Consider the following 21,072-nt stretch of genomic DNA (forward strand, 5'->3'; position numbering starts at 1 on the left):
GAAGGTTTTAAAACAAAAGAAGTAAAAAATATATATATATTTTGTTATTTTTGTAAGCTTCGTGCAGATCTCTTTGTTTAAACATAACTAAATGCCTCAGGCTTATTTTTGAAAGAGAAGGATGCCGATCTTTCGACACAAATCGGAAGATGGGCGTCCTTCTCACAGGGTCGCCCAAATCGGCATAATCGAAAGCCGATTTTGGGCGTCCTCAACTGCTTTCTGTCGCTGGGATGACCAAAGTTCCAGGGGGCGTGTCAGAGGCGTAGTGAGGGTGGGACTTGGGCGTGCCTAACACATGGGTGTCCTTGACCCAAAAAAAGGGCGTCCCTGACGAGCACTTAGTCCACTTTACTTGTTCCTTTTTTTGTTACGACCAAGCCACGAAAAGGTGTCCGAACTGACCAGATGTCCACTAGAGGGCATCAGGGATGACCTCCCCTTACTCCCCCAGTGGTCACTAACCCCCTCCCACCCTCAAAAAATATTTTGCGCCAGCCTCTATGCCAGCCTCAAATGTCATACTCAGGTCCATCGCAGCAGTATGCAGGTGTTACGATCCTCGGTAGTGAGCCCTTGTGCCCCGACTGAGCATGGTGCCGATGAAGAAGCCGCACTCAGTTGGGCAGCCGAACAAACCCCAGCTTCACCTGGGCATGACCATCGTTCCCCAGGAGTTGAGCCCCCAGGTGCAGGCAGCCACCAGGACTTCAGGAACCGAACGGGGTCAGCCGGCTGCCGGAAAGGCAGGCGGACGCTACAGAAGTCAGGTCTAATCCAAAGTCAGGGCAGGCAGCAATGTAAGCAGAGTCAAGTTCAATCCGAAGTCAGGGCAGGCAGCAAGTAAGCAGAGACAAGTTCAATCCGAAGTCAGGGCAGGCAGCAAGTAAGCAGAGTCAAGTTCAATCCAAGGTCAGGGCAGGCAGCAAGTAAGCAGAGTCAAGTTCAATCCGGTCAGGGCAGGCAGCAAAGTAAGCAGAGTCAAATCCAGTCCAAATTCAAGTTCAACAATCAGGTAGAGAGAAACACAAACCAACGCGCCAGACTTCTAACCAGAAAGAAGCTGAAGCAAAGATGGTGGCTAAGGCCAGCTCTTAAATAGGCCTCCAATCAGAGGATACTGGTCTCAGCTGAGAGGCAAGAGGTCCCATAGGGCACGCCCAAAAGATACTCAAGATGGCTGCCTTCTAGAGAGCTACCTAAGATGGCTGCTCCTCAAATGATCCTACCAAGATGGTAGCCCCTCAGATGATTTTCCCAAGATGGTTGCTGCTCAGATGATCCTTCCAATATAGTCGCCGCCAGAAGACCAAGGTAGGGTTGCAACAGCAGGTCCCTGGAGCAGTTTTAGTGGGTGCAGTGCACTTCAGGCAGGCGAACCCAGGCCCAGCCCCCCCCCCACACCTGTTACACTTGAGGTGGTAAATGTGAGCCCTCCAAAACCCACCAGAAACCCACTCTACCCACATTTAGACATCTAGGTGCCCCCCTTCACCTGTAAGGATTATGGTAGTGGTGTACAGTTGGGGGTAGTGGGTTTTGGGGGGGGGGTTGGGGGGATTTAGGGGGCTCAGCACACAAGGTAAGGGAGCTATGTACCTGGGAGCAATTTCTAAAGTCCACTGCAGTGCTCCCTAGGGTGCCCGGTTGGTGTCCTGGCATGTCAGGGAAACCAGTGCACTATGAATGCTGGCTCCTCTCAGGACCAAAGAGCTTGCATTTGGTCATTTCTAAGATGGGCGTCCTTAGTTTTCATTATCGCTGAAAATCAGAAACGACCAAGTCTAAGGACAACCATCTCTAGGGACGACCTAAATGTCAAGATTTGGGTGTCCCTGACCGTATTATCGAAATGAAAGATGGACACCCATCTTGTTCTGATAATACAGGTTTCCCCGCCCCTTCGCTGGGACGTTCTGCAAGGACGTCCTCGGAAAAACGTGGGCACCCCTTTCAATTATGCCCCTCTATATCAACCAGCTCACCTTTATCCACGTTTATTCACACCTTCAAATAAATGAAGCAAATTGGTGAGGCAAGACCTCCTCTGGCTGAATTCATGTTGACTCTGTCCCATTAAACTATGTTTGTCTATATGTTTAGAACATAAACATTGGCATTCTGGGACACACCGAAGGTCCATCAAGCTCAGTATCCTATATCCAACAGTGGCCAATCTAGGTCACAAGTACCTGGCAAGATTCTTTTCTTTATAACAGTTTCTATCATTTTCCCTGGCCCTGATGTGCTGGACATTTTCCATGTGCTGGACCTTTGTTTGTAGCATTCCATGTGCTGGACCTCAACCGAAATACTGCTGAGTGATTTCCGATTATCTTATTCTAATTTCTCAACTTTTTGGCTATAGGTTTAGCTACCTGAAATTCTCCTTAATTTAATGCTTATTGTTTATTTGTCCTGTGAACCTGTATTGTGGTGCACTTCTCTGTCTTCTAACCCTGCCTAGTGGAATTTGAAAGTTAAATCAACTGAAAATTATTTGAGCAGACTGTAGCATTCTGGTCAAACCTTGAGAACGTTTTTTTGACACAGCACTTGGCTGACTCACTGGGGCTTATAGTCCCACCCACCCCAGGGTTTTCCAGTCATGTAAAGGCCTGAAATACAAATTAATGCACGCATCTACCTTTTCCTATATGAGCACGCAGCTCTGGAACACGCTGCCACGCTACTTGAAAACTGTCTATGAATTGACCAATTTCCGCAAACTATTGAAAACCTATCTCTTCGACAAGATATACCACAAAGATCAACACATGTAACTGTACAATCGTTAATTTATCCAGAAGTGTTTTATACTATCTTTTGCTTTAACACTATCATGTAACCCAAAACCCTCTGTAAAACCAAATATATATTCCCTTCTAGTTCCAGTATCCATGATGAATTGTAAGCCACATTGAGCCTGCAAAGAGGTAGGATAATGTGGGATACAAATGCAATAAATAAATAAATATACAGACAAGCCAAAACTCATTAACTTTACTCCTCAGTCACACACAGGTGATCTTGCAGACTGTTAACCCCATCATAGTACACCTGTTCATACCCATTTCAACCAATCAGGATGACTTTTATTCTCTGTAATAATTGTGGTGCTTTAGTTTCAAGGCCAATCATCTGGAGACTTAAGGCTTGTCCTATCTGTCTTCAGCTTGCTAGTTTAAAACAGGAGCTAAATAAAGTAAAGCAGGAATTGGATGCACTTAAAGCAGCTTCTAGGACTGCACAGAATCATACCAACTTTTCACCATTGCCTCAAATGATAAAACCACCTAAGAATAGATGGTTCAAGGTAGGCTCAGGCAGACTACGTTATGTGGCAGAGAAGCACCCGCCCTCACAAGTGTTGCCCCTACAGAATTCTTTTGCTCCATTACAGCACTGTGATGTTCCTGAAAACAGAACTGAGGCGGAAGAAGAAGCAATTAAGGTGGAACAAAAAGATATGAAGGTGCCCAAAGAGAAAAGACACCCCCAAATCACTATTGTTGAAACTCATACCAGGAAACTGTTGCTACTACTACTAGGGGATTCCATTATCAGAGGCATTAACTTTGAAACACAGCTCAAGGGGCCATGCAAAGTGAAATGCCTTCTAGGCTCCTCAGCTACCAGGAGTACCAGGCAAATAATCTCTATAATCAGAGAAGAAACCAAGGAGTCAAACACTGATGTTGTTATCCACCTGGGAACAAATGACTTGTCCAGTAATACCCCACTTGCCACGCAGAGAGCTTGTCAGGAGCTGGGAGAGGGGTTAAATCCTTTGATACAAACAATAGCTTTCTCAGAAGTACTGCCTACCTTTGGAAATGAAGAGAAAAGATTGCAAAGTACTGAGAATTTCAATACCTGGCTCAAAGCCTGGTGTCACCAAGAAGGATTTAGGTACATAGGAGGATGGGGCAATACATGGAAAAACAAAAGACTATACTGTAACGATGGGCTGCATCTCACTGTGGCAGGAAAAAAAATCATTGGGGAGAAATTCAGACAATATATTTCTAGGCATTTAAACTAGAAAGCGGGGGTGGCATATGGAGGAAGTTCACTTCAAGTGGTCACCCCCAGCTACAGCTAAAGACAAGATGCGTCAGTAGAAAAGAAAGCAATGAAAACAACAATCTTAGCAAATCATTTCTTACCAACACAGCAGTGGTCACCAACCTCTTCCCACCCAAAAAAAAAAAATTAAAACACATTTTTTTCCAGCCTCTATGCCAGCCTCAAATGTCATACCCAGCTCCATGACAGCAGTATGCAGGTCCCTGGAGCAGTTTTTAGTGGGTGCAGTGCACTTCAGACAGGTGGACCCAGGCCCACCCCCCCCTACCTGTTACACTTGTGGTGGTAAATGTGAGCCCTCCAAAACGCACCCGAAACCCACTGTACCCACATGTAGGTGCCCCCCTTCATCCCTAAGGGCTATGGTAGTGGTGTGGAGTTGTGGGTAGTGGGTTTTGGGGGGCTCAGCACACAAGGTAAGGGAGCTATGCACCTGGGAGCAATTTGTGAAGTCCACTGCAGTGCTGTCACGATTGTGGTCATGACCCCTCTCAGACTCACCTTATTTTCAGCGGTCAGCTTCTGAGCTGGCTTGTCTGTTCTTCCTGAGTTAGCTCTGTCTCTGTGTGCTGGCTGCTTCCAGCATGGCTCTAATTGCTCCACTATACTGCACCTGTGTGTGTTAAGCCTCTCTGTGCTTCAGTATGCTTCCTGCCTGTGGCCAGTAGTTGTGACATCATCAGTCAGGGCCTTGATAAGGAACTGGTGTTCTTCCATTCAGGGCCTTTGCATTGCCAAAGGTCCAGGTTGAGGTTTGTATGCTTGCACTTCCACTTTGTATTATTGAGCCTTGTTTTTTTAGTTAGTGTGCCTAGTCTGTATTCCTTGCCTGTTTGAGTCTCCTGTATCCAGTCTTGAACCCAGTCCTGATTGCTCCTTCCCTGTTGGCTTCCTTTCCCTTCTGGTTGTGAACCTTATATCTTGTCTGTTTGAGATCCTATACCTTGAACCCTGTTTTTGCCGAGCTTGTATGTATATCCTGAACTCTGTTTCTGCCAAGCTTGTATGTATATCCTGAACCCTGCTTTTGCCAAGCTTGTATGTAAATCCTAACCCCTGTTTCTGCCAAGCTTGTGTGTAGTCCCTGTCTACCTAGTCTGTCTGTGGATCCTGATCCAGTCCAGCCCGGTAAGTCCTGCTGGCCTCCTGCACCCAGGGGTTGAACTCCTGGGGAACGGCAGTCAAGTGCAGGTGAAGCCTACCTGTTTCCTGTCTGAGCCTGCCTTGTCTCTGGTGTGGGGTGGTTTTGACTGCCACTGCCGCTCCTCGGCAGTGGTCCAAGGGCTCATAAGCCCAGTTTCTGCCGTGAAAGCCTAACAAGTGCTCCCTAGGGTGCCCGGTTGGCGTCCTGGCATGTGAGGGGAACCAGAGCACTATGAATGTTGGCTCCTCCCATGACCAAATGCCTTGGATTTGGTTGTTTTTGAGATGGGTGTCCTCGGTTTCCATTATGGCCGAAAACCGAGGTCGCCCATCTCTAAGGTCGACCTAAATGTTGAGATTTGGCCGTCCCCGACCGTATTATCTAAACTAAAGATGGACGCCCATCTTGTTTCGATAATACGGGATGCCCCGCCCCTTCGCCGGGACGTCCTTAGAGATGAGCGCCTTTAAAGATGGGTGCCCCGTACGATTATGCCCCTCCACTATTATGTCAGACCTATTATGTCGTGCCAAACGAATCTCATTGAATTCTTTGACTGGTTGACAGGAGAATTAAATCAAGGACGTGCTATGGACGTCATCTACTTAGATTTCAGCAAGGCTTTCGACACGGTTCCCCACAGGAGGCTCTTAAATAAACTAGACGGCCTGAAGATAGGACCCGAAGTGGTGAACTGGATTAGGAACTGGTTGACGGACAGACGCCAGAGGGTGGTGGTGAATGGAGTTCGCTCGGAGGAGGGAAAGGTGAGTAGTGGAGTGCCTCAGGGATCGGTGCTGGGGCCGATTCTGTTCAATATATTTGTGAGTGACATTGCCGAAGGGTTACAAAGTAAAGTTTGCCTTTTTGCGGATGACACCAAGATTTCCAACAGAGTGGACACCCCGGAGGGTGTGGAAAACATGAAAAAAGATCTGAAGAAGCTAGAAGAATGGTCTAACGTTTGGCAATTAAAATTCAATGCGAAGAAATGCAAAGTGATGCACTTAGGGAGTAGAAATCCAAGGGAGATGTATGTGTTAGGCGGGGAGAGTCTGATAGGCACGGACGGGGAGAGGGATCTTGGGGTGATAGTATCTGAGGACCTGAAGGCGACGAAACAGTGCGACAAGGCGGTGGCAGTAGCTAGAAGATTGCTAGGCTGTATAGAGAGAGGAGTGACCAGCAGAAAAAAGGAGGTTTTAATGCCCCTGTATAAGACGTTGGTGAGGCCCCACCTGGAGTATTGTGTTCAGTTTTGGAGGCCGTATCTTGCGAAGGATGTTAAAAAAATGGAAGCGCTGCAAAGAAAAGCTATGAGGATGGTATGGGATTTGCGTTCCAAGACGTATGAGCAAAGACTTGCTGACCTGAACATGTACACCCTGGAGGAAAGGAGGAACAGGGGTGATATGATACAGACGTTCAAATATTTGAAAGGTATTAATCCGCAAACGAATCTTTTCCGGAGATGGGAAGGCGGTAGAACGAGAGGACATGAAATGAGATTGAAGGGGAGCAGACTCAGGAAAGATGTCAGGAAGTATTTTTTCACGGAGAGGGTGGTGGATGCTTGGAATGCCCTCCCGCGGGAGGTGGTAGAGATGAAAACGGTAACGGAGTTCAAACATGCGTGGGATATGCATAGAGGAATCCTGTGCAAAAGGAATGGATCCTCAGAAGCTTAGCTGAAATTGGGTGGCGGAGCAGTTGGGGGGAAGAGGGGGTGGTGGTTGGGAGGCGAGGATAGGGGAGGGCAGACTTATACGGTCTGTACCAGAGCCGCTGATGGAAGGCGGGACTGGTGGTTGAGAGGCGGGAAATACTGCTGGGCAGACTTATATGGTCTGTGCCCTGAAAAGGACAGGTACAAATTCAAGGTAAGATATACACATATGAGTTTGTCTTGGGCAGACTAGATGGACCATGCAGGTCTTTTTCTGCCGTCATCTACTATGTTACTATGTATTGGTCTGTAATTTCCTGAATCACCTCTAGAACCTTTTTTATAAATCGGCATTATATTGGCCACCCTCCAAACTTCAGGTACTATGGATGATTTTAACGACAGGTTACAGATAACTATTAGCAGATCAGCAATTTCAGTACTCTGGGGTGCATACCATCTGGTCCGGGTGATTTATTACCCTTTAATTTGTCAATTTGGCTCAGTACATCTTCCAGGTTCACCTTGATTTCTTTCATTATTCTGCATCATCACTCTTGAAAACCATTTCTAGTACAGGTAGATCTCGTACACCTTCTTTGGAAGACCAAAGCAAAGAATTAATTCAGTCACTCCGCTGTGGCCTTGTCCACCATGAGTGTCCCTTTTACTGCTTGATAATCTAATGTTCCCGCTGATTCCCTCACTGGCTTTCTGCTTCTAATATACCTGAAAAAGTTATTACTATAAGTTTTTACTTCTACAGAAAGTTTCTCTTTATATTCTCTTTTAGCTTTCTTTATTAATGCTTTGAAGCTTGCCGGTGCTTATGCTGCTTCTTGTTTTCTTCATTAGAATCCTTCTTCCATTCTTTGAAAGATGTTCTTTTTGCTCTACTAGCTTCTTTCACTTCACCTTTTAGCTATGTCAGCTGTCATTTGCTCTTCTTTTCATCTTGATTAATATGTGATACAGAAGCAGAAAGTTGAAAACTACTCTTACTTATTGTAAACTAATCTTTGATGGGCCCTGAATAATTCCCAGGAAGAAACCTTCTTCACCTTCTCCCTTTCTCTTTCCCTCCTTGGGGATCAGCACGACCCCTTCAGATTGTTTCTGGTTCTTAGATAAAGTACTGAGAGTTTATAACATTTTGCTCTGGATACCTAAAGAATAACCCAACCTCCTCTAGGATCTTCTAGAAAGAGGGGTTTACCTCCTAGGAGGAGGAAGACTTCTCGAGAACTCACTCACTCACTCACTCCCCTCCCCATGAAGGAAACGTACACTGCTAAAAAAAATATTTTAAGTTATTTTCTGAGTTGGAAGCTAGTAGTACCCTTAAGAGTCAGGTCCTTCTCCACACATAGAAATTGGGTTCTTAAAAGTTGGACAGAGATGCACCTGGGCATCAGGTCTCTTCTTACAGCTTAGACTTTTCTTCTTTTCACTTATCTCACAGATAGGCAGATGGTTACCTCTCTTGTGGCTCACGGACTCCTCTTCATCACATATCTCCCTCCTTTGTGTAGTCCTTACTTCCTGGTGCAAGAAGCTGCCTGGTGAAGCCTATATTTTTAATGTGTTTATAAGAGAGGAGGGTGAGGTTAGGGTTCCTGATGTAGGGTTGCCAACTAGATCCAGATTTGCCGGCAGGGCTCATCCAGTCCTGGGCTTACCCCAATGCATGTAGGGACCTGTAGCTTTGCTTTTCTTAGGGAAGCCAATAGGGAAATCAAAACCACAAGTCATGAGTACATAAGTACTGCCATACTGGAACAGACTGAAGGTCCATCAAGCCCAGCATCCTGTTTCCCACAGTGGCCAATCCAGGTCACAAGTACCTAGCAATATCCCTCCTGAACAGAAGTTCCTGGAGACACATACGTACATAGGTATTGCATACTGGGAAAACCAAAGGTCAATCAAACCCAGCATCCTGTTTCTAAGAGTGGCCAATCCAGATCACAAATACCTGGCAAGATCCCAAAAAAGTACAAAACATTTTATACTGCTTATCCCAGAAACAGTGGATTTTCCCTAAGTCCATTTAATAATGTTCTATGGACTTTTCCTTCAGGAAGCCGTCCAAACCTTTTTTAAACTCCGCTAAGCTAACCGCCTTTACCACATTTTCTGGCAACGAATTCCAGAGTTTAATTACACATTGAGCAAAGAAAACATTTCTCCGATTCGTTTTAAATTTACTACATTGTAGCTTCATCGCATGCCCCCTAGTCCTAGTATTTTTGGAAAGCGTGAACAGATGCTTGACATCTACCCTTCAACTCCACTCATTATTTTATAGACCTGTATCATTGGGATTTGAACCGGCCACCTCTGGATTGCTTTCTTAGCCGCAGCAGCACACACATACTTGGTGCGAGAGAATATTGCAACCCTTGGTGGGCTGGACCCGGCTACAGGATTACTTCCAGCTGCACCATGGTGATGCCCCCTTTTTAGAAAACTCCCTCCTCCAAGGCACCACAGAGGCTCTACAATGTCCCTGTAGGCCTCCTCTATGTACTTCTCTGTCTCCCTCAGCTCCACCAAGTCTGCTACTCTAGCCTCAGAGAACGGACTTGTTCTCTGACAGCTAGGAGCTCTTTGCATCGAGCACACACATATAACCTCACACCAACTGGGAGATAATCATACATGTGACACTCAGTGCAAAAGACTGGATAGCACCCCTCTCACTGCTGGACTGCTGTTTGCATCTTAGTATTATAGAGTTGTTTAATTATAACTTCTTCAGGTACAGATGAATATAAAGAGCCCTAAGATTATATTTTTGTAATATGTAATTTATTTAGTGTTTGCTTCTCAGAAACTAAATGTAATTAAAACTCTAATGAAAACTCTCCTCTTGTTGTTCTAATTAGAATAATTGACTATAAATGAAGAGTTGAGCTAGGGGTGGGTGGGAATAAGGACTGAACTAGGCCCTGCTGTTCCTTCTAGAGTATCTGTTAATGCTGTGGCAGAAAATTCAAGTTTTAAAACTATGGGGAAAAGCCCCTACTTCTTGCCCCATCCTTGGCCACCTTTAAATCTAGACTGAAAGCCCACCTGTTTAACATTGCTTTTGACTCGTAACCACTTGCCTCCACCTACCCTCCTCTCCTCCTTCCTGTACACATTAATTGATTTGATTTGCTTACTTTATTTTTTGTCTATTAGATTGTAAGCTCTTTGAGCAGGGACTGTCTTTTCATGTATGGTGTACAGCGCTGCGTATGCCTTGTAGTGCTATAGAAGTGATAAATAGTAGTAGTAGTAGTCTCTTGTAACCAGAGCTAATATTGTGATGTCATAATGCCTCAGGCCACCAATAAGAGCCAACCTCATCAGTGATGTCACAATGGCTTGATTGTCCTATACTTGGCTTACGTTTATTACATAGCTCTTTGAGCAGGGATTGTCTTTCTTCTATGGTTGTGCAGCGCTGCGTATGCCTTGTAGCGCTATAGAAATGCTATAGTAGTAGTAGTAGTAGTAGTAGAAAACGGTATGGAGACTAGCTAAAAAAGTTTGATTCTTTTTTCTTTTTTAAAAAATTCTAACTGTGTTTGTCAATATCCTATAATTCCTCTTTTAAACCCAATCTTTAAGTTACTAAGCACAGAGAAAAAAAATGTCACTTACCAGAGTAATGTCCTGTCGGATGAATATGGATCTAGTTGGCAAGCCTATCCTGATGGTATTTAGATTTCCATTCTGCAAATGTTGGTTTTATATGTTTGGTGTACCACATTTTACATTTAGTGCTCCGCTTCCAGCGACCCACTACGAGCAAGTCTATATCAAAGGTCTTTTTAAAGACCCTTTTTGTTTACAGCCATTAACAGTCCTTGTGATTCGTGCCGGGGATCAGATTCCACCTCTGGCATTCAGGATCATACAGGTCACGTCATTGTAGCAGACTCCTGAGGCAGGCCTGACGGCCGAAACACAACAGTTGTGTCGAGTCTTTTTTAATAATAAAGACGTTTTTATACATTTTTGTCTCCAGGATTTGTTTTTCCGTGGTCAAACATCCCACTCTTTTCTCTCTTTGAAAATAATGCATACATGCACAATGGTTAAAGCATATGTGCACTATTTGCAAAGAGTGTGTACTATTATCAGCAAAACAAAACAAAACTTTTTTTGGCATGTTTTCATTTGTTAACAGCAAGTGACAGCCCATCCCTTGTGGCCTTTATTAGGTAGCACACATACTGCTCTTGAATGATATCACCTTCTCTCGTCATGGCCCCCCGAACATTGCAATTCCCTGGCTTTAGAGAATCGAATGGTTCGGGGGTCACAGTGGGAAAAGGAGGATGGAGCCAGAGTTGTGTCAGGAGTGAGAACATATGTTGGATTAAATGTTATTGGATTACACAGTTGGAACAATACATTGTTGACCCCTGAAGCAGGCAGATTGCCAAAACACGGCCCTTGTCAGGTCTCTAGTGTTCCTTCATACCCATGCTTGAGACCCATTGCGCTTTCTTCTTGTTGTTATAGCCATGGGTGAGCCGTGGACCCTCCTTATTTGGAGTCAGGCCCACCTAGTCAGCAGCGAAGACCCAGGTCAATAACAGAACTGGAGGCAGTGTCAACATCCACACTGCCTAGTGCCTACCCATGTTAATGTGAGTCCCCACCGAAAAAACAATTCTGACTACATCACTGCTGTCTTCATCTAAAAAAATATCCTGAAAATCTTGTTTATATCAGATATAAAAACACGGCGGTAAGCAACTTGTAAGCTGCTCACAGCTGCAGGCTGAGTTAACCCTAGGTATTCAGGGCGGGACACGTCCGGCCTACTGCACAGAATATCCGGGATGGTGCGGCAACCCAGAAGCTAACCGCTTACCGGCCGATATTCAGACTGGTGCCATGGTCAGCTTAGTAGATAAAATTGACAGCCTATTAGCTGTCCTAACTTTATCCACTCACTTAACCGGTTAGCATATTGAATACCACCACTAACCGGGTAAGTGCTTGATCCACCACAAACCACCTCTAACCTAGCCAGTTAGAACTATGGTGGTCAGAGAGGAAACTCAATGGCATTATCCGGGTAACTGCTGATGAATATCTGGAAATGGCCAGCTCAGCAGGACTTAACCAGGAAGGAGCCTCTTCTGCCCGGTTAAATCCTCTTGCATATCGACCCCGTAGAACATGACAGCAGATAAAGACCCTTAAGGCCCAAATAGTCTATTCAGTTTACCTTCTGGTACAACAAGATGATCCCAAGTTAAGCTCAGACTTTCTCACTCCAGTTTAGATTCGTGTATTTATGTCCTGTTTCATCAAGGTTCCTCCCCATAAACAATGATTGAGAAAAAGGCTTCAGTGAATCAAGTCCTTATAGGTCTTCAAAGAGGAATATTTTCCCAGTCTATACAGTCAGCACTGCAAGATACCGTTTGGGATTTCACTGGGATTCAGCAGAATGGGATACTGACAGGGCCGGCCCAATCATTGAGCTAGCCTAGGTGGTTGCCTAGGGCAGCAGCTTCATGGGAGCAGCTGCAGTCACAGCAAAACAATAGAACCTGATAGCCAAAGTCAAAGAATCATTAGCACAAATCTTAACCGGCCTTTCTATGGGATGCTTGTGTGATGATCAATAATCATGATTGATGAATTTAATTATCAAACTCATAGTGGAAGGGCCGCAGGCCAAGGGACTGAAAATTAATTGATGGGGTGTAAAGCTTTGGATACTGACCCCTCATTCTGCAAGTTGCTGTTACAACCGAAGGCGCATTTCATGATGCTGTCCAGAGTCATCAAGCTGACGTGCTGGAAAAGTTCCACCGGCTTGTTCTCGTTGGCAAACTTTTCCCACTTGTCCTGAGGAGAATAAGAGAAACATATTAAAAATAATCCTACAGAGTACTGTTACCCATGGTAACAGAAGTATCTCTCTCTCTCTCTCTCAACTTCAAGGGAGATACAAAACTCAAGATTCAGAAAGCCACGGCCTTGCTCGGCAACATGATGTGATTATAGTGAATGTTTGATGATGAACTATAAATATCCATCAGTGCTGGAACCATGATCTGATCTTAGCATCTGAGGATCTGGTGACCTGCCCTCTTCTGGAAGGTCTCTGTTAAGTATGACACTATTTCATTTGCTTTAGTACAGTGGACAAAGATGATGGTTTTAGTTTGTTCAAGGAGCAATAACGATCACCTTGTCATCATTCTGTTCTAGCCCTCGTCAACGCAGAAAGTCAATGAGTGTACCAGAAAATGATTTTAAAAATCCTGAACAATCGACATAAGAGTCCTCACCAGCATGATCTTGGTGCACTCTGACATCTGCTTTGTGTAAGGTTTCAGGATGTCGTAGTGAAAGGCTGGAGTCAGCAGCTTACGGTGTTGGAGCCACTTTGGACCAGAGAGGAGCAGCAATCCTTTCCCTGCCAGGGACACCAGTAACAGATATCTGGTTACATCACTTTCTGAGATCCAGCCCTGTGATTCAAGGTAAAACCCTACACAGGGCTGAGGATTATTCAAAAAGTACAAAGACCAGGGACACTCAATGAAATTGCATGGAAATATTTTTAAACAAATAGAAGGAAATATTTTTGATGTTTTAGAATCCTGATACAGTTGATGCCACCAATAAAGATATGTATTTATTTATTGGGATTTATTAACCGCCTTTATGAAGAGATTCACTCATGGAGATGTACAGCAGGTGTAGTTTAACATAAAACTTACAATTTTGTTCACAATAGTAAAATCACCAAATATAAACATATGTAATCCCCTATGAAATAGGGGCCACTAAAAGATAGAGGGCGTCTTTTACTAAGGCGCGCTCACTTTTTTAGCGCACGCTAAAATTGTGGGTGCGCTAAACATTAGAGATGCCCATAGGTATGCACTGGCGTGTCTAATGTTTAGCGCACCTAGAATTTTAGCACGCGCCAAAAACTTGAGTGTGCCTTAGTAAAAGACTACTACTACTACTACTTAACATTTCTAAAGCGCTACTAGGGTTACGCAGTGCTGTACAATTTAACATGGAAGGACAGTCCCTGCTCAAAGAGCTTACAATCTAAAAGACAAATGTACAGATAATCTGAAAGATCAGACAGATTGGGGCAACCTATATGTTCGAAAGGTTAGGTTCCGAATGACCCCCCAAATCCTTGGTTGAGTCACTGGGGGGAGTGACCGGGAGGCCCCCAGGTGGGAGGACGCCCAGCCCATAGGAGCGTTCAGGAAACAAAATGCAGAGGTAAGGTGCCCATGTTCTGTGGAGTGACAGAGTGGGAGTTTAGAGAGAACAAAAGAGGAAATTTTGAGCAGAAAGAAGTCCTTGGCTTCGCCTCTGACTAAGGGAGCCTAGTGATCTCTGGTTGCCTGCAAGCCCCTGCCAAGTGACCAGGAAGGGGGAGGGGGGTCCTGGAATGCCATTTACAATTGGGCAGAAATTAAGGAGCAGTCATTGCCACTTTCACAATAACTGGTGAAGGAGCAAGAGCTTTGGTAGGATTGGGGAATCGTATCCAGGAGCGGAACCTAGGGCAGAAAAACGTCTTTTCAAGGCTGGGGCACAACCCAGTGTGGTGTACATGTGGAAGGAGAACAGCCCTAGAGGAAGATGGAAGAGAAGAGATTGGGAGTAGCAGAAATATAGCCCTTGAAGCCAACACCTGGCTACTAGGATAGGAATGGACAGGAGTATTTGGCTATATGTAAATAGCTCGATTTAAGAATCCCCTGTAAAGGTGTTTATTTCATCTACTTTCAAGTGTGACCTCTGTTTTCTACTGGAAGACCATTCGTCCATCCCTACATTTTTTTGACTGACCTAAATGTAAGCACCATGTGCACAGAGTACTAGCACTTGCAAGGATAAGCGTACGCATGCGCATGTAAGCGCTAGGTTATGGCTCAGCGCTATTCTTGTGCAACTTGCTTCCACTGCAAATGCTTGGAGGGCGTTCCCAGGGGAGGAGCATGGTTCGTTTATGTTATTTACATGTGATTGCATGGGAAATGTAACTTACAGTAGTTATACACTAAAGTGCCGCTTTGGGTGCACGCATTTACACCTGCTATTGAGATGGGTGCGCCGAAATTAGGCGCATTGATGACGATTTGTGCTAGCATTCTTTAATGGAAAGTTGACACCCAGATGCCATCGCTGGATCCAGGTGCTTAAACTGTGGTGCCCAGTTACAGAATTTCCCCCTCGGTTCACAGACACAAGGGGAAGCAATATGGGTGTTTTGATGGGCCATATCGTTTGCACAGTGCCCTGTCCTTCCATATTCAGGCTGCTATGAATATTGCAGGTTCTGCATTTCCTGCCCTTACCACGTTCTTAAATAATCTTTATTGAGTTCAAGAAGAGAGATCAGAGGTGATTGTACTTACCAATCCAGGGTTCCAAACAGCTGTAGGTCCAGTCCTTAGGCTCTGCAAGGTCCAACACATATGTACAGTAAGCATGTTCATCACATGTAAACATTAACCATCACAAGCCCCGAAAGATCAGGATTTCTTTACTGCATAAACCCAGCAGCAGAATTTAACCCTGCTGCCAGAGGTCAACAGAAGGAGCTCTGAGACCATAGAGGAATCACAGGGTTACAGAGATCGGTGCTTTGCATGGAAACATGGATGCTGCCTGATAATTTCTCCTCAGATTTAAATTGCTATTTAAAGATAACACATTGACTAGATTTTAGGGATTAAGGGGCCCTTTTACTAAGTTGCGCAAGCATTTACGTGCACCCAACACATGCCAAAATGGACTTACCACCCAGCTACATGTGGCTCTTGCAGTAATTTCATTTTTGGCGCACGTTCAATATGCACGTCCGAAAAATGTATTTTTGGACACGTGTCATTTGACATGTGTGGGTCATTACTGCCCGGTCACCGCGTAAGACTTTACCGCTAGGTCAATGGCTGGTGGTAAAGTCTCAGACCCAAAATGAACGGGCGGCAGTTTTCATTTTTCCACACGTCCATTTTCGGCAAAAATTTGAAAAAAGGCATTTTTTACAGGTGCGCTGAAAAATGATTCAGCGCGTGCCCAAAACACGCGTCTACACTACCGCAGGCCATTTTTCAGCGCGCCTCTTTAAAAGGGCCCCTCAGACTTCAGATGCCGTGTAGTCGGCTCAACCTCACAAAGCCTTCTCATTTATTTGCAGGTAGAAGGTACCTTTCAATGTACACACGGCACTTGTGAACGTTCATTTCACCACAGAACCTTCTGCTCAGCAGAATCCAGTCTTTCTGTGACAGCTGCTTACCTGATCTGCCAAACACAGTCTTAGCGTAGTCAGGGTGCGTGACGAAGAGGGTAGGAAAGAAATTGCCAAACCACACACGGAAGCCATAGGGGTATTCATTTGCCCAGGACACGACAGTGTCCAAATCGGTCCCATCCGTGCGAAGCTAAGATATGGAGAGAGAAGAGAGAGTGTAAGAGCAGAACATGCTGTCCTAGGCAGGATCTGTTTGATCAGAAGCTTTGAGGCAACTATGCAGGGAACAGTGAAATCCAGTCCTAGGTTTCTATTGTGGTATGCATGAGCTTGTATTCCTGTGTGTAATACTGCAGATGACGGCAGATAATTAACAATTTGCCCATCCAGTCTGCTGTTTTTCTGGTCTACACTGCTAAAGATGATTTCCACTGCTGGTGGAATATTAATCCTTATCCAAATCAGTGTTTTAGATGCATTTTGCCCAAGCGTTCAGAGAGGCTCCATATGTCTCCCTGTTTGTCTGTCCATCTGTATGCATTTTTATTATTATTATTACATTTGTACCCCGCGCTTTCCCACACAATGCAGGCTCAATGCGGCTTACATAGTAATTTGAAATACAAAGTTAATAGAATTTTAATAAAACAGTAGTAAAACAATGTAAAGTTGGGCTTAGTAGTGTATAAGTTGAGCTAGATAATATATGACTAGGATAAAAGAGGGTAGACAGGATAGGATAGTGTAACTTGGGAGAAAGGGTAAGGAGGGATAAAATTAAGGAGAGATGGAAAGAGAAGGATGGGAGGGTGCATAGGTACAAAGATCCAGACACCCACACCCACAGACATACACACAAGCAAACACAAAAACATGTGTGCACACACACACAAAGGGGCACGACACACCCACAGTCACACATATATGCATCTAAAGACACAAGTACACACACACATGAACACAAAGACACATGCCTAGGGTTACCAGATGTCCGGTTTTACCCGGACATGTCCTCTGTTTGAGGACATGGCCGGGCAACCGGGCGGGTTTTGCCAGCCTGCCTGTTTGTCCGGATTTGCGGACAAACGGGCAGGCTGGCGGCCGGGCCTAATGGTGTCCTATCCTACTCCCCTCCCCTTACCTTACTCTTCTGCCCTTGTGGTCTAGTGACTTCTTCGGGGCAGGAAAGAGCCCCTCTTTCCTGCCCGGAGTGCTGCCCTGCATACTGTTCCTCTTGCTGATGGTCCCGGCGCCGATTCAAAATGGCCGCCGAGAGTTGACGCGGCCTCGCAAGACTTCTCGCGAGGCTGCTTCAACTCTTGGCAGCCATTTTGAATCGGTGCCGGGACCTTCAACAAGGGGAACAGTATGCAGGCGCTCCGGGCAGGAAAGAGTGGGCTTTTTCCTGCCCCAAAGAGGTCACTAGACCAACTGGGGCAGTAGAGTATGGTAAGGGGAGGGGAGGATAGTACACCTTTAGGTGTGTTTGACGGGGGGGGGGGGGGGGTGTGTGAAAGGGGTGGGGGCGATATGTGATCGGGTGGGGTGGGGTGAAAGGGGGTAGGGGCGGGGCATGTGTCCTCTTTTTGGGGGGACCAAATATGGTAACCCTACACACGCCTCATTATACAGCCTTTGTCATCGTAATGAGAACCTTTACCGTGTCTTTCACACCCAGTCCCTGAATGGACCTACACAATTTGTAAATGGACGGAGGAGAAATTCACCATTTTGTCACAGTATGTGTAGTTTTCAACTTGTTGAATTTATTTTTGTGAGGAGCCCAGGAGAGGGGGCAGGAAAGTCTGTAGGAAAAAAGGCCGGGAAGGTAAACCTTACCCGGAAAACCCAGGAGACTACAGGTCCCAGATGCCCCGGTGTAGATTGCCCTCCCCTCTGAGGAAGGGCAGTCTTTCCCCTTCCTCTGAGAGGAAAGAGGACTACAGTTCCCAGCAGTCCCAGGATACAGCACCTGACCCGGCCAAGAGGAGTGCCCAGAACTACAACTCCCAGGCTCCCAAGGGGGAGGAGGGTGATTGGCTGGGGAGGTCTAATCAGGAGGCAACTGAGGATCAGGAACCTATGGATGTCTCTGCTCTGGCCAAGATGAAAGGGGAGCAATTGAAATGGCTCATAGCAGCCCTGCTCTCGGTGCAGAGAGGGAGAAGGTTTCTGGGGAAGGAGAAAAGAACCAGATAGAAAGCTGAACCCGGACCCATGTAGGAGGATACCAGGAGTTGGTGCTGGTATAGATACAGGAGGGGTTTCCTTCAGCCTCTGCTAATACACAGGAGGAGGGTGGAAGAATAAAGGGTTGAAGTTGAAAGTGTTCTGTCCTCTGACAGCCTCGCACTAGTTTATAACGTGATCCTAAAATGTGTGTAATGCCTTTACTGTTATTCTCGTTTCTAAGGACTTTGCTGCTGCAGTCTCTCATTGTAAAGATATATGAGGAAGGCACTGTGGGTAATGTAGTTCACTGGCAGTGCAACCACACTTGTTTGGCTGTGTAAGAACTGTAACCACTGGTTGTGAGGCTGCCCAGACTTTCTCTCTCTCTCTCTCTGCCAAGCTTGGCTCTTTTGTCTTCCTGCTGTCACTTCCTGTCCAGGCTTAATATCTCTGTCCTGAGAGGTCAGCCAGGTATGACCTTTCCCTCCTATCTCTAGGACCACCCCTTGCTATCGATGGCAGGCTCTGTCCCCATTGGTCTCTATCCGCTCCTCCCTGTGTGAAGCCCCACCACTTCTTTGTCCTTTCAGCCACGAGGGGCTTCTTTCATCATTCTAGCCAGGGACATGGAGCTAACACCATCTGGCTCCACACAGCTCTGTCCTGCTGAGAACTCCTTGTAAAGAACCTGGATTTTTACCCTGAGAATATCTCCTTCCAAATGAGATATCGCACATTCCAGTCACCCAGCTTTGAACTATTTCTACCTGTTCAACTACCTTCCCCTTCCCTTGCAATACAACTACCTCTCTTCAGATCTCCACCTCCCACAGCTTCCAGATTAAGAAGTCTCTGTATCCTATCTGTGAGTAAATTATCTGTGATTTAGTCAATAAAAGAGACTTCATAAAAATAATAGAGACTTCAGGTGATTTGATATGCCAGGGTTACACTCCACGGCATTGAGCCTCATGTAACAAGCCTCAATGGCCGTGACAGAAAGCAATGGAACTGTTTCATATACCAATGGTTGAAGCTAAAAGCAACAGCAATGTCCCGTAGATATATGTATCAATGGACTCCGATTCGTGTTGGAGCTGGGGAGCTGAAGGGAGGCACATATGTGAATGCGGGTTTGCTATGAACCTTGCTAAAGGGGGAGGAATGAACTGACACCTGGAGGGGTTTTTTCTCCAACCTATTAATGACTGAATTCCTCCTAAGGACTGTAGGGACTGATTGGCGGGGCAGGAGGAAACCCAGATACAGGACATTATATTGAGCTTGGGGTTGAAGTTGCCCTAGGCACGGGCCTATATGAATATGGAGATGGGGGTCTGGAGTCAAACAAAGAGCCCTACCTATTAGAAGCTGAACGTTACGTGGGTAAGGACTCTTACTTTGAGCTCATAAACAGGAAGTCACCAAGGCAAAGTGCAGTGAAGCTGTATTTAAATACCACCAAGGCCTACTAACTGGTCTCCTCCCTGCAGAGGGGTGGAGACCTGACTACAATTGTATTAAAGTTTCTAAATAAATTGGCATATCTCACTTATAATGCGCATAAATGAATGATAAAATCATGAAAATCTTTAAGGATTTATATACAAACTTTCTCCCTTCCCTCTCACCCACACACCTCCCCCAAGTACATTAAAACCCCACTCCATGACCTCAGCGGACATCTTGGTCTTAGTATTAATTAGTCTTTCACCTACTCAGGAGTTCTAAACTTTACTATTTGAAATTCTACTAACTTCAGACAATTATCAAGGTAATATCTGACCACTGAATTTGTATTCATTGCTACATTTGTGTTTTTTCTGGCCCTCTTAAAGCGTAATATCCTCCTACAGCAGAGACACCTGCTATAATCCCCAACTAGGTTTGCCATAGGGCTCCAGAAAAGGGAAGTAAAACCTGGACTGGCTCCATCTGTCCTCCTTTATCTGGAGCCAGAGGGAGTATAACCTTAGCACGTCAGCACATACAAGAAGTTTCTATTTTTATTTTCTGAAATTTACCTTATTGAATAAATGTAGCTGCTTTACTCACAGTTTGTACATTCTCAGAAGCTCGTTGCTCTCGTCCTGAATACTTCAGCAGTGGGTGGAGGTGGTGTTTTTAAAGAGAAAAGGTTTTATGGCAGAAGTGGGAGAATTGGCAGGTTGAAGAAGGTAGTATCAGTGGAAGAGCTTTTTTTTTTTTTTTTCTGGTACAGAGTACCGGCACCTTTCTTTTTACCTGCTCCTATCTTCCTGCCTCTTTCTGCACTGCCGCTGTGGCCCACGCGCGCTAGCTCTTGAGGCCTATCAGATGACTCCCGGCAGAGGGCTGTAGCTGGCGCAAGACCTGTTGCGTTCTCGAGGACCTTGGCATTCTGTCAGGCTTCTTCCCCGGGAACCCTGGGTACGTGAGTCCTTGGACCACAGCCGAGGAGCGGCAGTGGCAGGCAAGATCACCTTCGGAGCAGAGAAGAGACAAGGCTGGACTGGAACCCCGGACTGGAGTCCTGCACTGGAACACACTCGGGACTGGAATGCACCGGACCGGAACACACTGGAGGAGGCTTCACCTACGCTTAGCTGCCTTTCCCCGAGGGTTCAGCCCTCAGGTTCGAGCAGCCGGTAGGGCTTACAGGAAAACCAGAACTGGAACCAGCAACAGGAACAACCGTAGTCAGGATCCAGCAGTGCTCCCAGGTACCTAGGCTAACGTGAGACAGGCAGGCAGGGAATGTCCGGGTTC

The 21,072-nt window shown here is 45.7% G+C and overlaps 1 protein-coding gene across 1 annotated transcript in view; it reads right to left on the reverse strand.

Moving 5' to 3' along the window:
- The window catches only part of LOC115471948 (cytochrome P450 4B1-like), a 106,381-nt gene that overhangs the window by 29,145 nt on the left and 56,164 nt on the right, over positions 1–21,072 (reverse strand). Inside the window, exons 2-5 of the mRNA XM_030205939.1 lie at positions 16,198–16,342; positions 15,311–15,352; positions 13,208–13,335; positions 12,637–12,761 (exon numbers count right to left, since the gene is read on the reverse strand). Of these exons, the coding sequence (XP_030061799.1) occupies positions 12,637–12,761; positions 13,208–13,335; positions 15,311–15,352; positions 16,198–16,342 (440 nt within the window). The remainder of the gene's footprint in view (positions 1–12,636; positions 12,762–13,207; positions 13,336–15,310; positions 15,353–16,197; positions 16,343–21,072) is intronic.

This window comes from Microcaecilia unicolor, chromosome 6 (assembly GCF_901765095.1).
Source record: "Microcaecilia unicolor chromosome 6, aMicUni1.1, whole genome shotgun sequence".
In the NCBI taxonomy this organism is placed as follows: Eukaryota; Metazoa; Chordata; class Amphibia; order Gymnophiona; family Siphonopidae; genus Microcaecilia; species Microcaecilia unicolor.